General features: G+C 39.8%; 1 protein-coding gene across 1 annotated transcript in view; it reads left to right on the top strand.

The window, feature by feature from the left end:
* Positions 1-15625, top strand: part of LOC129174285 (protein disulfide-isomerase TMX3-like) — a 145491-nt gene that overhangs the window by 125245 nt on the left and 4621 nt on the right. The window contains exon 16 of the mRNA XM_054766116.1: positions 15541-15574. Within this exon, the coding sequence (XP_054622091.1) occupies positions 15541-15574 (34 nt within the window). The remainder of the gene's footprint in view (positions 1-15540; positions 15575-15625) is intronic.

Below are 15625 nucleotides of genomic sequence, written 5' to 3'. Positions count from 1 at the left end.
GCTGTGCGTTGGATGATGCTAGCTGTCCATGATGGACAGGAGCCTCCTCGGTGTCCTTTGCTCGTCCACAGATGTCAGGCCGTCCAGCTCAGTGCCGATGACAGCGCCCGCCTTCCTCACCAGTTTGTCCAGGCGTGTGGCGTCCCTCTTCTTGAGGCTTATTAATGATTATCGCGTCTTTTTGCTCGTGCAAAATGAAACAGGGTTAATATACATTCAAAAGAAATGGTATTTAATCGTGATTAAACTAAATTAATCCACAGCAACTCTGTGATTAATTGGATTGAACAGTTTAATCGTTTTGACAGCGCTATAAAAAAATATATATCCTCAATAATTAATGTCACACATAAAACTTTAATATTAATTCAAGTTTTAATTATAAATTAATATTAATTAATATTACTTTAATATTAATGTTGTAAAAATGAATCAGTGGGTTTAAAACGTGTTTTTACATTCAAAGTAATTGTATGTAAAGTTGTAAAAAATAAGAATAAATGAAAGGATAGAAATGTCCATGTTAAGATTTTTTAAATCCATAAATTCCATGTAAATAATAAAATGAAATACATTTAGAATATTGTTATTATTTATTGACACAAACATCAGAGTTCAAACTTTTCAGATGCTTTTCTTTATCACTCCCAACCACCATTCCCGGCTTATTTATACTCAATGTCAAAGTCATTTTAAAATACATTTGATGAAAAATGCCTTTCTGCAGCACAAATCCAGCTGAAAGCTTGAGCTTCTGCTCTGGAGAGGCTTCAAGGCGACTCCCGCGAATGCTTTAACCGCCCTAATTGGAAAGCTTTTATGAGAACATGTCGCTGAGTCAATGATACGACCTCGGCTTGCTTTTGTTTTATTTTTTTGGTTCCAGCCATCTCTCATGTGGAAGACATTATCTTTATGGACGTCAGCTCGCGGGTGCACCTTGCTAACGCCCTCCAAAATAATTTAGTCATCTTCCTCTCAAACGGCCTCCCTGATGGCTGATGAGCAATCAATAGGAGCTATTTCAGGGCTTCGCTCACTGCACCGCTATTGAGACGGGACGACATCGTGCCGCTAAGTGACTTCGTTTTTGTCTTTCACTTGCACAAAGTCAACCCTGTGATTGATCTGATTGAAAAATACTTTGAGTGTACATTATCAAAAACTGTAAACTCCATCATTATTATGAATTCATATTAACACCACACTTACAAACTTAGTTTCAGAGTAATTATTGTTCTAAAAATGACACTTATTGTGGATAAATGTTTATAGTGCCTTCGGTGCGTATATATTCCCTTTTTTCTGGAGTCCCTTTGGCTCCATTGTCAATGTAGACAATGGAAACAACTATTCACATAAACTTGGATTTCCTCACCGCTGCTAGCATGTCCGCCATGTTTGTGTCCCAGCAGAGCTTCTTTGTGACTAAATAGAAAGATACAGCAGTGCATTGTCCCTCGGACGGTTTGTGAATGATCTCTCCATCTTAAAGATCGCATGTGGCCTTTAGCAGTATGGATTGATGCAAAGGCCACAAGCGTGCCCCATCGCTTATTCAGCGAGCACAAGCAGCATTCTGCATGCACTCAGTCCAAGTCAATGAAATGCCCAGGAGGACTCGCCCAAAAGACCCATTAAACGTCCCCTTCCCGGACCAAAGGGCGCTGTTAAATCGCTCATTGTGAAGCGTTTTGCAGATGTAATCTCCACAAATAAAATAATTTACTCCGCCAGGCAGCCAGCCAGTGTGTGAAGTTTTTAATCAGGCTGTGATATTGAACTGCTTGGCTTGTAATTAAAAATGGAGCAGGAATTAAGCGCTTGCGGTGTATACCGAGGCGCGGATTGTCACATTCCTCCTTTCCAATGCAAATGACTTTTTCCTCAACAAAACAATGGGATTCCTGCAATGAAAATCTGTCCCCCTGAATAAAATGATAAGATCGAGAAGTAAAAATAGAGAAATGAATGTCTATCGTTTTATTGCTCTTTAAAGAGCGCTTGCTACAGTATTTTCTCCCAGGACTTTGTGGATTTTGTCAAAGTGGAGCCGTGACAGGCCGGGGGACGCGAGGGACTAATTCTCGCTATTTACAGTCACGCTGCCAAAGCCGCTCATGCTTGTCGTCAAGTTTTGTCACCAGCGCTGTCAAACGGCTTGACACGTCCAAGGCTCCTCCGACGGAGCCTCGTGGCAGCCTTTCAGTCCCAACTTTATAACTCTCCCTGATGATTTTCAGTCAGGCACTTGATAAAATTGGCGTCAATGTCAGAAGTGAGCTCCTGTGACAGGCCCCCATTAAATATTTAAAAGCACTGTGGCCGTGCAACCGGAGAGCGTTGCAGCCGGCCCTGTTAGGATACAGTCCCGTTAAAAGACACCTTGTCAACAAGAGCTGTTCATTTTCTCCTGACTTGTCTTGGATTTTCACATCCGGCGGACTGGACCGCGGCACATGGGGCGGAGGCGAAGCCCGAACGGGAACAAAAAAACAGAAGTGAATTGAAACTGGTCAGCAGTTGACTCAGACAGGACACACGTGGGTGGGATTCAGGGCAGGCACGGCGCTCATGTGTTCCGAACATGTGGGTCAAACACCTGAGCTCATTTGATAGGACGCTGGTACACAGAGGTGGGTAGGATGCTAAGATGGGCCCTGAGCGGCTGGTTGACGAAGGAGCGGATTAGGCAGGCTATTAGTTGATTTTTGAGAGATTCCCTCGTGGTGTGTTCAGGCGTCCACAGGTTGGATTGGATAAATAGCACACCTTAGTGTTTGTCAAAGCACTCTTACTGCCTTGGATTTTCACATCCTCTGACTGCTAAAAAATAAGCTGATGATAAAAAGACTAAAAAACACACTCGACACCAATTTCCTTGTTTTACATTGCTGTTAATGGAAGCCCCTGCACGTCTTTTTGTTGTTTTTTCTTGACACTCCATCCAGTGATTTGCAGCATCAGTAAGTGCTTGTAAAACTTTCTTCAGCGTGACTTTGCAGCTGCGCTTTGGCTTCCTCTGGAGCTTCTGCTTCAACATTGCAAACAATTTACTGTGAGTGTGGAGGACCCATGAATCACTGCGCTTGTTCAACAGGAAGTCGCTTATGAACCGCACATGGTGGACATGATGACTCACGCCGAGCATCTACCCCCCTCTAAACTACCCACGCTCACCTCCATGTTTATGATCCTTTCTTCCCCAAAAGGATGTGGCTGGGGAGCTGGCATCACTTCTTCATCCATCTGTAATGGTTTTTTTGGTGGGGGGGGGGGTTCTGCAGCTTAGGACATCTTTTCCACTGATTCTTGGTTGGATTCTCCTCAGCGAACAAGACTTAGCAGTGGTGATACTTCACAGCAGTCATGATGATGTAATGGGAGGGTTGGTACAGTGAACAAAAAGCTGACCTCTGCTGGAGAGTTCCGGTAACTGCTGCTCCACGAAGACCACAACATTGAGCAAGCAGGTGAACTCGATGTTGTAATGCTGTACCTGTCCTTACAGGCGGGTTTCTGGCAACCTTCAAGTTGGAACATGTTGGCCAGTAAAAGGGAGTTGAACATGTGACGACGTGGATGGACAGTGCAGGTGTTCCACAGCCACCCTGTGCTGCTAGGGAGGACACAAGGGCAGGCAAAGTAGATCCCTACCGATCACGGTTCGGCATTCACGACGATTCTTGGAAATTGACTGCAGATTTTTTTCATTTATGCTGTTTTTTGGGGTTTTTTTTAGTTTTCTTGTTAAATTCTGACATTAGGTATGAGGTATTAGGAGTATGAGGGCCACATTGGAAAAAAAATTTTGAGGTCAAAGTCGTAAAGTTAGGAGAAAACAAGTTGTAAAAGTACGACAAAAAAGTCATACTTTTACAAGAATAAAGTCTTAATATTATGTGTCATCGTGTCAGACGGCTCTTCAGGAAGGAAGGAAACTTTTCTCTTGCCTCAGGCAAGCTTTTATTTATAACGTGGCAGCAAAACAGAGCAGTTGAACACGAACAGATTAGCATTCTCACTTAGCCCGCCTCCTCCACATGCCCAAGGCCAAAGGTCACACAGACAATGCCTGTAACATAAAGTCGGGACTTTTTTCATTGTAAATTTATGACTTTATTCTTGTAATAGTAAAACGTCTTGTGAATCGACAACTTTTTTCTCGTAAATTTGCGACTATTGTCATAATATTGCGACTTTTTTTCTTGCAAATTTACAACTTTATTCACGTAATATTACAACTTTTTAAAATAAATTTACTTTTTTTTCATTTTTTTAAAGAAAAAAAGTTTTGTTTTTTTAATGCATATTTATATAATCCTCCAGGAACTACCTGCATACACTAGCCACATGAGGTCGGGCATTGTCGTGGACCAGGAGGAACCCAGGTCCCACTGCACCAGCCTAGGTTCTGACAATGGGTCCAAGGATTTCATCCCGATACCTAATAGCGGTCAGGGTGCCATTATCTAACCTGCAGAGGTCTGTGCGTCCTTCCAGGGATATGCCTCCCCAGACCATCACTGACCCACCACCAAAGCGGTCATGCTGAATGATGTTGCAGGCAGCATAACGTTCTCCACGGCATCTCCAGACCCTTTCATGTCTGTCGCATGTGCTCAGGTTGAACTTGCTCTCATCAGTGAAGAGCACAGGGCACCAGTGGTGTAGCTGCCCTCAGGCCACCCTCATGGAGCCTGTTGCTGATTGTTTGGTCAGAAACATTCACACCAGTGGCCTGCTGGAGATCATTTTGTAGGGCTCTGGCAGTGCTCATCCTGTTCCTCCTTGCACAAAGGAGCAGATACCGATCCTGCTGAGGGTTGAAGGACCTTCTACGGCCCTGTCCAGCTCTCCTGGAGTAACTACCTGTCTCCTGGAATCTCCTCCATGCGTCCAGGTACCGCAGTGATGCCCTGGTCCAGATCTAGTCTTTATATATAAGCTTTGCTTCTTCCTACTCCTTGTGGACATGTGGACCTGTGAAAGGATGATTCATGAGATGTATTCCATTGTAACCTTCATGTTCAAATAAACCAAACCAAACCAAACCAGGCATCTTTGTTCACGCAATATTACAACCTTTTTCCTGATTGATTTGACTTTTTTTCTCATAATTTTATGACTTTATTCACGTAATATTGCAGGTTTTTTCTTGTAAATTTACGGCTTTACTCTCCTATTATTACGCCTTTTTCCCTCGTAAATTTACGACTTTATTCTCGTAATGTTTCCACTTTTTTTCTCATAAATTTACGACTTTATTCACTTAATATTACAAATTTTTCCTTGTAGATTTATGACTTTCTCGTAATTTTCCGACCTTATTCACGTAATATTGCAGGTTTTTTCTTGGAAATTTACGGCTTTACTCTCCTATTATTACGCCTTTTTCCCTCGCAAATTTACAACTTTATTCTGGTGAATGTACAACTTTTTTTCTCATAAATTTACAAGTTTGTTGACGTAATATAACAACTTTTTCCTTGTAGATTTATGACCTTTTTTCTTGTAATTTTATGACTTTATTCACGTAATATTGCAGGTTTTTTCTTGTAAATTTACAACTTCATTCTCCTATTATTGCAACTTTTTCTTCGTAAATTTACGACTTTCTTCTTGTAATGTACAACTTTTTTTCTCATAAATTTAGGAGTTTGTTCATGTAATATTACAACTTTTTCCTTGTAGATTTATGACCTTTTTTCTTGTAATTTTATGACCTTATTCACGTAATGTTGCAGGCTTTTCCTTGTAAATTTACGGCTTTACTCTCCTATTATTACGCCTTTTTCCCTCGTAAATTTACGACTTTATTCTCGTAATGTTTCCACTTTTTTCTCATAAATTTACGACTTTATTCACTTAATATTACAAATTTTTCCTTGTAGATTTATGACTTTCTCGTAATTTTCCGACCTTATTCACGTAATATTGCAGGTTTTTTCTTGGAAATTTACGGCTTTACTCTCCTATTATTACGCCTTTTTCCCTCGTAAATTTACGACTTTATTCTGGTGAATGTACAACTTTTTTTCTCATAAATTTACGAGTTTGTTGACGTAATATAACAACTTTTTCCTTGTAGATTTATGACCTTTTTTCTTGTAATTTTATGACTTTATTCACGTAATATTGCAGGTTTTTTCTTGTAAATTTACAACTTCATTCTCCTATTATTGCAACTTTTTCTTCTTAAATTTACGACTTTATTCTTGTAATGTACAATTTTTTTTCTCATAAATTTAGGAGTTTGTTCACGTAATATTACAACTTTTTCCTTGTAGATTTATGACCTTTTTTCTTGTAATTTTACGACCTTATTCACGTAATGTTGCAGGCTTTTCCTTGTAAATTTACGACTTTACTCTCCTATTATTACGACTTTTTTTCCTCGTAAATTTACGACTTTATTCGGGTGAATGTACAACTTTTTTTTCTCATAAATGTAGGACTTTATTCTTGTAAATATGTGACTTTTTTCTTTATTCTCGAAATCTCAGATTCAAATTGTTATTTTCAAGTGAAATATTGTGTCAACATTTTCCAGCAGGAAGATGCTTTGACAAGACGTGGTGTTGTGTAACTGCTTTAACTTTTTGGCTGTTTCATGTGTGTGTCCGTTATTGGCACGTTCCTGCCATCAGTGGGGTGTATTGGAGGGTAACCCCCACCAGCAGCGGGGTCCTTGTGTACGTGAGACATCCAGTAGGTGGCCGGTGATGCCTTTTCGTGTCGGCACAAATGATTGAGCTCCCAGCAGTGAAGGCTGCCAAAAAAGCTTATTACGCCCGTCGTCTGATCGCCCCCGTGAGATGTCAGCGTTGCTTCTGAAGTAGGCCCGAGTAGTTTAAGCGTACACGTCACAAGTAGCGTCCTCTAAAATATGTAACCTTATTTCCCACACGAGCGTCAGGAATGTGTCACATCAAAAAAAAAACAACAAAAAAAAAAAGTCGAGGCACCGCGCCACTCACTTATCCGGGGGTTTTGTTTGTGTAGCGCGTTGATGCTAATTTGAGCGCCCCACATGAGGAATTGAGTTATTAATGTCGGCCAGATGGCATCTGATGATCTTGTCTGCATCGCTCTGCCTCGAGTCGTCCCAATTAAACCGAACGGCGCACTCAGTCGGCTTTGACAGGTCCTGTGTTTGAATTAGCTTGTGTGCGCCTCGCTCGACATCATTCAATATTCTCCCGCAGCTCGCGCCACAAGAATAAATAAGTCCATCATTTCTTGTCTCAAACGTCACCTTTTAGATTGCACGCGTCGCTTCGGAGAACCCTGCACAAATTTGACAAGTGTTGGCGCCTTCACAAAAGCCGGGGAGAAGACGTTCCGCCTCGCTAAAAGCGAAATGCAGAAAGTGTTTGACAATGCTTGAAGCCCTTTCCGGAATCTTCTATGGTGACATATGCTGAGCCGGCTGGCCCATTAGGCAGTGCAGTAATCCCTCATTTGTCGCAGTTAATTGGTTCCAGACCCGACCGTGATAAGTGCGTTTTGCAAACTCGGATTCCTTATTGATAAATGGAATGTTTTTGCAGTTAGAGCATAGAAAACCTGTTTACAACCTTCTAAATACGCTTTTTTAACATTATTAGACGTGAAATAACACCCCTATAGTCACCTTTACACTCGTATTACCCAATACAGCAGACATCATAACAGAAAATAAGACATTATAGCGACGCATGCGCGTTAATTCTTTCCTCTTTACTTCCTGTTCTGGACATTACTGACACCTAGTGACCAGTGTGGAGTACTACCAATCATACCAACGTCTTTGAATGCGTCTTCTGATTATTATTAGAGCCCTTTAAGACATGAAACAACACCCTAATAGTCACTTTTACAGATTATTCTGTCACTCTTTGACCACTAGCGAGCTAAATAGTTAGCCTCTCCAATTTATTTATTCTAAACTCAGCGAGGAAGAAGGACAAAAAAGCCAAAAAACGTACCACTTCCACACGGAATTAGAGAAGAACCTTTTTTTTTTTCAGCCGTGGCATGTGCGCTGGGCTCTGCTGGCTCAGTAACGTGAAAGGTAATGTCATGTAATGTCATGTCTTACAATATTTTGGGACTAATACTAGGCTACAGTCAACCACAAATCAGCGGCCATTTATTATTTTTTGAAAAAACGCAATCTAGTGACGGAGTGATCTTCAAGCCGCGATATAGCGAGGGATGCCTGTACAGTGTATTTGTTTTGCTTTTCAGGTTTTTTTTGCTTACTTTTTGTCTCTCAGTGTGTATAAAATGACATGCAAATGTGCCAAAGACATCACCAGGACCGCCCCTTGCAGTCTGTGGGAGACACGGTCCAATGACTAATCTCATGTTGGTCAGAGTCTCATACAAGCACAGAAGAGTCATGTCCAATAAGTATTTAAATGTCAATCCGTGGCTAAGCAGCGCTACAAGGACACCATTTTTAAAAACACTTCTGGAACACGATTCTCATTCCCTACAAACGCCTGACTAATTCCCCGGTAACGACTTTAAAGCTCTGCGCCACCGTTGCTAGCTAAACGTGCTAAACGTGCCCTGTCCCACCCTAACAATAATAACACGGCAGCTTTTCTTTCCACTTGCAGTCACGTAGTTTACCTGGAGGGCGTAACGCATGCTGCCCGTCAAGCTGTGCAGGATGCCTCGCTGAGTCACTCCGGGTTATTAAAGCACCTCAAGGCATCCTCGCTTGTGGCGGAGGTTCCAAGTCTCCACAAATATGCTGCTCGGTGGCGTCTTTCGTGTCGAGTCACACCCCTCCTTTGATGGGATTAGGTCAAAGTACATTTGAGATCATGAACGAGTTTACAAAGGAGTGCAGTGGCGATGGTTCCTACTGTACTCATGAAATGGGGTTTGGTTTGAATCCTGCTAGGCACCAAAGTTGGTTAGACATGCCTGTGCACCAACCCCCCCCCAAGAAAAATCACATTTTCCAAAAAGAAACCCTCCTAGGCTGTCCTTGCAACAGGTGGATAGGACAACTGCACTCCAGTGTGTGCGGTCTTTGCCGTGATGAACAGCAGGCGAAGAACACCACCCAGACTCTCAAACACGGAGGTGGAAACATGCTGCTTCGGGGCTGGTTCTCTGCTAAGGGTACAGGAAGACTTCACTAATGAACACTGCCAGAACACTGAAGATGGTCCAGCATGACAATGCCTCCAAAGGAGTGGCTCAAGAAGCATCAATCAAGAAGAAGCGCATCAATGGAGTGGCTTAGCCGCTGTTGAAATAAACCTACCAGAAAAATCTTGGACTGTTCATGTCTTTGGAAGGACCAGACTTCAAACATGCTGCGTACAATGCAAGAGTCAATATGGTGGAAAGAAGACTGGATCCCAGAGAAGAATGTGATGATGGAGGTGCAAACTTTAGCTCCAAGTTGATGACAGCAAGTGATGATGATTGAGATGTCAGCGTGGCTAAACAACTACTGCATATTAAAAGTATTCCCTTTCCAAAAAAAAAAAAAAAAAAGAATGCGTCTTCTGAATGCCTTATATTTCTATTTTAGTTCATTTTCCCATTTTTACACTTGAAAATGCTTAATTTAGGCAAAAAATGCATAATATGCTAATTTAGTTTGACTCATGATCCTAATGTTACATTCAACCACAAAAGGGCGATACATTTTTAACTAATATATTTTTGGAAAACAGTGACAGAGTGAAGCCATGAAATTCAGCGTGCGAACGGGAGCCGAATTACTGCATTAAAAAAAAAATAAAAATTCACCTTCAATATAACTCGTTATTACTATTAAGTACTATTAACTTTATGAACAGTTTACATTGGTAAGAAACAGCCAATTCATGTTACTATATACACAGTTATTGGATGTACTGTATATATATTTGTATGAATTGTTGCGTTATTATATACAGTATAACAACACAACAAAAAAACATATTTTTTATGATTTTTATTCACTTTTTTTTTATCCACAGGGTTTTTATTTTGTGGTTAGGGTATTCACAGTGTATTTCAGATTTGTTTGTATTTATTTGTACTTTGGTTTAACCATGTCAATTGTGTGACAAAGGTAAAAACAATGACGTTTATTATTTTTTTTGTAAATGTTTGTAAATAGCCGATGGTTACCAAATAAAATCTCCACACTGGGGAAGGCGGGTACGCTACATTTTTCCATATACACTAACTCTAACTTTAACCCCCAACGTAATAGGGGCCATAAATCACATACAAAGGAGTGGAACAGGAGGACACAAGCGTTAGCAACACTAGCATAGCTAGCTAGCATAGCTCACATCTGCCCTCGACAAAATCATGCCAGGTTAGCCTGTTTGCTGAAGACAACATCATCAAACTTCCCACGTCTGTAGCTGACTGGCGGAGAGTTGCCAGAGCGCAGGGCTTTATTTTAAGATGTGTAGCGAAGCCTGGTGGAGGAGGATTTTTGTCTTCATGATAAGCTGACACTTCTGCTCATAAACAGGACGTAGGGACACACATTGTTTTATTTTTTTTACCAGTATGGTAGCTTTACTTCCCAATGCACCGCGGTATTTGATCATTTATGAACAATCGTATCACGGAACAGCAGTAAACCCTTAAGCCAATCAGAGCCCCTTCATGTATAAGCCAGTAAAAACATAACAAGTCGTCTTTTATTCCTGTGCACCTGCGCTAACATGTCATCTTCAATGAAAATACGCAGAGCATTGATGGAACACAACGACAAAGGGGGGGGTCGTGCGAATCATCAGGCTCGGGAGACGTCCGCTTTGCCGCCGGAACTTCAGTCATCTCATTAATTAGCGCGGCGTTGTGGCAGCCGCTTTCCATATGAAAATAGAAATTGTTGCATAGACAGAAGCGGCGTCACATTGCAGCGTTGTGGAGTTGCCGAGCGAGCCGTCCATCTTCGTCCTTGTCGCCTGGTGAGCTCGCCGCCTGCCTTGGTTTCGTCTCCAAGTGCTCCCCAAGATCACTCATTTCATCTCACGATCACAGCGCTCAACATTAGCCGTGATGTCTTCATTCGTCGAGGAATATTCACCTGCAAGGCACTTTCATGACATAACAACATAGCAGCGGGGTTAGCGTAGCTTCAAGAGAAAACCAGCAAAACCCTTTCATCAGTTCATCTTTCTTCGGCTAAGTCAGTGGTCTCCAAAGTGTGGCCCGGGAGCCATTTGTGTTCCGTGGCTGTTTTTTTTTTTTAATTGGTCCTTGGCACATTCCGAAAGTATCATTTAACAAGAAAACTACAAAAAAAAACAACAACAGCAAAAATGGAAACATTTATTGTAAGAAAAAAAGTTGTAATCTAACGCGAGAAAGTCGTAATTTTACAAGAATGGAGCCGTAATATTATGAGGAAAAATAGAAAAATAATATAAAAATGTCATTTTAGTAGCAATATGTTGAAATATCAAAGAATATAAACTATATATAAAAATATAAACTTTTTAAAAAGTGGTAATATTATGATAAACAAAACAATGAATGGAAAATGAGGTTGCGGAAAAAGTTGTAATGTTAGAAAACATGCGGATAAAATCACAATATTACAAGAAGGAAATGTACAAGAAGAGTTGGAAAATAATTTTTAAAAATTGAAAAAAATAGCTTTTATTTGACGAGAGTTAAGTCAAAATTATGAAGAGAAAAAAGTCGTCATTTACAAGAATAAAGTCATAATATTATGAGGGAAAACAATGTCATTTTAGGAGCATAAGAGTTGAAATATTTTTTAAAAATGTTAGTTTCCTATAAGTTCTAATATGAGAAGCAAAACAAAATAAAGTTGTGATTTTCAAATCATTATGGGAATAAAGTCAGAATATTACAAGAGGAACATTTGCGAGAACAAACTTGAAATAATTGGAAAATAAATCATTAAAAACAGCTGTCATTTTCCCAGAATAAAGTCAAAATATTAACAGAGAAAAGTTTTAATTTTATGAGAATTATTAAGAGGAAAAATCATGTAATTTTAGTGGCATAACGTTGAATCATTAAGGAAAAAAGATGTTTAGTTTTTTTTTTTTAAGTTGGAGTATTATAAGACACAAACAAAACAAATAAAGTTGTCATTTTTGGAAAATTGAGTTGGGCAAAAGGTTAGAATATTCTGGGAATATGGCCAAAATATCGGAATGCAGTAATAATATTACCAGAAGAAAACTTACTGGAAGAAAGGTGAAATAACTGTAAAATAAAAAAAAAAGTAAAAAGCAGAAATGGGGAAAACATCTGTAATTTTACAAATTAAGTCAAAAGAGAGAAAAAAGTTGTATTTAATAGAAATAAACTCATCATAGTAGGAGGGAAAATAAATGTCATTTTAGAAGCATGGACTTGAATATTAAAGAAAAATATGTAAATATATACAAATACATAAATCCCCAATATTTGATAGAGAATTCCATCTTTTTTTTTTTGCATTCAAATATGAGATTATGGCCGTCATGCTAATAGACTGATCGGCAAGCGCGTGAACCTTTCAGTCAACCCGGCTTGCATTCGCAGACTGACTTTAAATGTCTTTAAATGTCAATCTTATTATGTAAGACATAATTGGCGGCCTTGCTTGATTAGCATGCAAAGCCTCACCTGTCAATTCTGTAGTTGATTCTGACAGACTCTCTGAGAAGTGACTTTTTAGGTGACCTAATTCACTTAACTTGCATAGAAGTGATCATTAAGTATCCATTACATAAACCAACAGAGCTCTATTATAATTAAAAAGAGTGTGGAATGGCCTTTTAGTTAAATAATGAAGCTTAAAATAATGCCTAATAATATTTTGGAGCGAACGAAATCGCTCTACTGTGTTTAAGAGGAGAATGAGCACCACCTTGTGGCCGTGGACAGAAAAAGCACAATTTACACATTCGAGATTTTGACTCATTTTTAACATATTTACTGCACATTTGGATACCTTCATTTAAAAACAATACACGATTATGTTAAAATGTGGGACTTTGGTTTTTATTTGTGTTATAAGCCGATTTTTCTTCACCCGTGCGCTACGTATATTAGTGTAATAGCGCGTAGTGTCCACTAGATGGCGGTGCCCTCAAATAGATGCTTCTGAACATTGCAATAAATCAATTAACCTGCAAACTTTCTTATTATTACAAGACTACAGTGTACTAAAAATAATAATTAAAAATTGTAAATAATGCACTAAATTTTCAGCAAATATTTTTACACCAAGGGAGCATTTATGTCATTAAATGCAACCTTTTGAGGAGGGTAATTTTCATAACATGTTCATTAATGTGAGCGCAATATTGGTCAAATTAGATTAGATTCGATAGAACTTTATTGATCCCTTGGCTGTGTGCTCTCATGGAAATGAAGCATTCAGCATACAAGACCCCAGTAGTACTAGTAACAGCAGCACAGCAAGAGTAAAACGGGTAGAAATAAAGAAAATACTATTTTAAAAATCTATCCATCTCAGGGAAAAGCCAAATGTTTCACATTGCTTAGTGGAGGCTTAATGTTCACTTATTTTATAAAAGAATACACGTTTTCAACCATTTATTTCCTCTTTTTCCTTAACGCTGCACAAGCCATAGTGTGTTTTGTATTTGCTTTTGCTTCTTTTTTCCACAAATCAAATGTCATAAACAATAAAATATATTTATACGGTATATATCAATTGAACAACATGGACACATCAGAGGTTGCACACAAACAAAGACAACTTTCTGCGGTTAAAACTTTAATTTTATAACACTTTGATGCATCACTTGGATGTTTTTTTATCTCTTTGGTCATGCGTTCATGATGGTGACAAAGGGGGAAGCGCCTCCTGAGAGCTTTATGATTATTTGTGACGTTGCAAACATCACTGTGACGTGTTTGGTCAGGAGATGCTCCTACGATGCTCCTGCCAACAGCGAGTGGTCCAAGGAGTCACGCCGTTAAGGTAAAACACGCTAAATAGCATTTTACAAAGACAACACGATGCAGCAGCGGGTCTGTAAATATCAACTAGTTTACGAGGTTTTTGCTTCGGTCTGTGAACGGTTCATGAAGTCAAACGTTTCTGGATATTATTGGAATTGTGTTTGGTAATCAGGTACCGATAGTGGTTGGTCTTTTTCCACGATTGTGTACATGTCTGACAACAGCACGTTCAACGATAGCTAACATCAGTAGCTAAACTTTGCCAAATTTCTGTCGTTAGCTAGTCCCGAGGTTCCCAAAGTGGGGTGCACCAATTGTCGTAGGGGGTACGTGAATAAAAATTGAAAACAATTGGCACCTAAAACAATTCCGAGTGTGCTTGAACGCCTCACAGTGCAAGGAGAATGGAGCACAAATGAGAGCATGAGTTTGTTTATCGCTCTGTGTGTTTTCTATATGAACAAATAAGTTTGTTTGTTGATTATTTGGTACATTAAGAACATTTAATCTGGAAGATTTCATCGATATCGGTGTTCCAAAACCTGTCACTGTGTGGACATTCCCCCCAAAATGAGGCTTTGTCGTTGGTTGGATGCATTTTTGGTACTTTGGATACCGCTTTATCCTGATTGTTGAACTTTCCCCTTCAAAATGTACATTTTGAATGTACATTTTGACCCGAAATGACTTATAAAATGAATGAATAGGCTAATTTTCATCAATTATTCGGACAGGGTCTTTTGATGTTGCAACATTGCAGGGTTTGCAGGTGAACACAACGTGTGCACTGAGTCATACTGGGAGTGGACTTTATGAGGAAAACATACATTTACGAGGAAAAAAAGCTGCAAGTCTACCTTTGCCCAAGCCCTCCGTTTTCATAGCCGTCTCGGGCAATGCATGTTACCACGGAGTATTAAAATAATGAGATTTGGAGAATAAAAGTCGTAAATGTACAAGAAAAAAACGAATACTGTCAGTAAAGTCCTGCATTTCTGAGTATGGCATTGCCTGAGGCTAGACATGCTAATCCAAATGCGAAATGCTCAACTGCTCTGCTTTGCGCGACGCTATAAATAAAAGCTTGCCTGAAGCAGGAAGAAAGCTTCCTTCCTGAAGATCTATGCTCTATTTTCCCTCTGACGCGTGTGACATGTCATTTATTCTCGTAACAGACTTTATTCTCCAAATCTTCAATTGTTATTTTCTTTCAACGTGGCCCTAATACTCCGTCGTACGACTGCAACTGGACTGTGAAGGTCGTGTCAGAAGACGTTTCGACTCTCATCCAAGCAGGCCATCAGAAGACAGACGGTTTGAAAGAGGAGCAAGGAAAGCCATCTATGTGAAGGTTGGAAAGCCATATGAACAGAGGGGGAGGTCTGCGACAACACCTTCCACCCCTCGCAAACAAATTCCATCATTTAGCCTCTAAAAAATAACAAGGCGCAGCCACACTGATTGGCGCCTTTTTTTTAAGCAGTTTTCATTGTAAGGAAACACCCGATAACAGCTACATTTTCATGCCAATATCGGGCCGATATTATCGGACATCTCTAGGCATACAGTCCATGTGTGGATGCACTGATGCCTTTCAATAAACAGCACTTGTGTTCTCTTCTGCAGGCGGTTCAGGTTTTGCTGGTCATCTTGTGCTCAGGTGAGAACTTGTGTTGTGAAAAAGGAATGAAGTCGACGTGATGTAATACTC

Source organism: Dunckerocampus dactyliophorus, chromosome 21 (genome assembly GCF_027744805.1).
Source record: "Dunckerocampus dactyliophorus isolate RoL2022-P2 chromosome 21, RoL_Ddac_1.1, whole genome shotgun sequence".
Lineage (NCBI taxonomy): Eukaryota > Metazoa > Chordata > Actinopteri > Syngnathiformes > Syngnathidae > Dunckerocampus > Dunckerocampus dactyliophorus.
The sequence above is the reverse complement of the archived record's forward strand: the minus strand, read 5'-3'. Positions and strand labels throughout refer to the sequence as shown.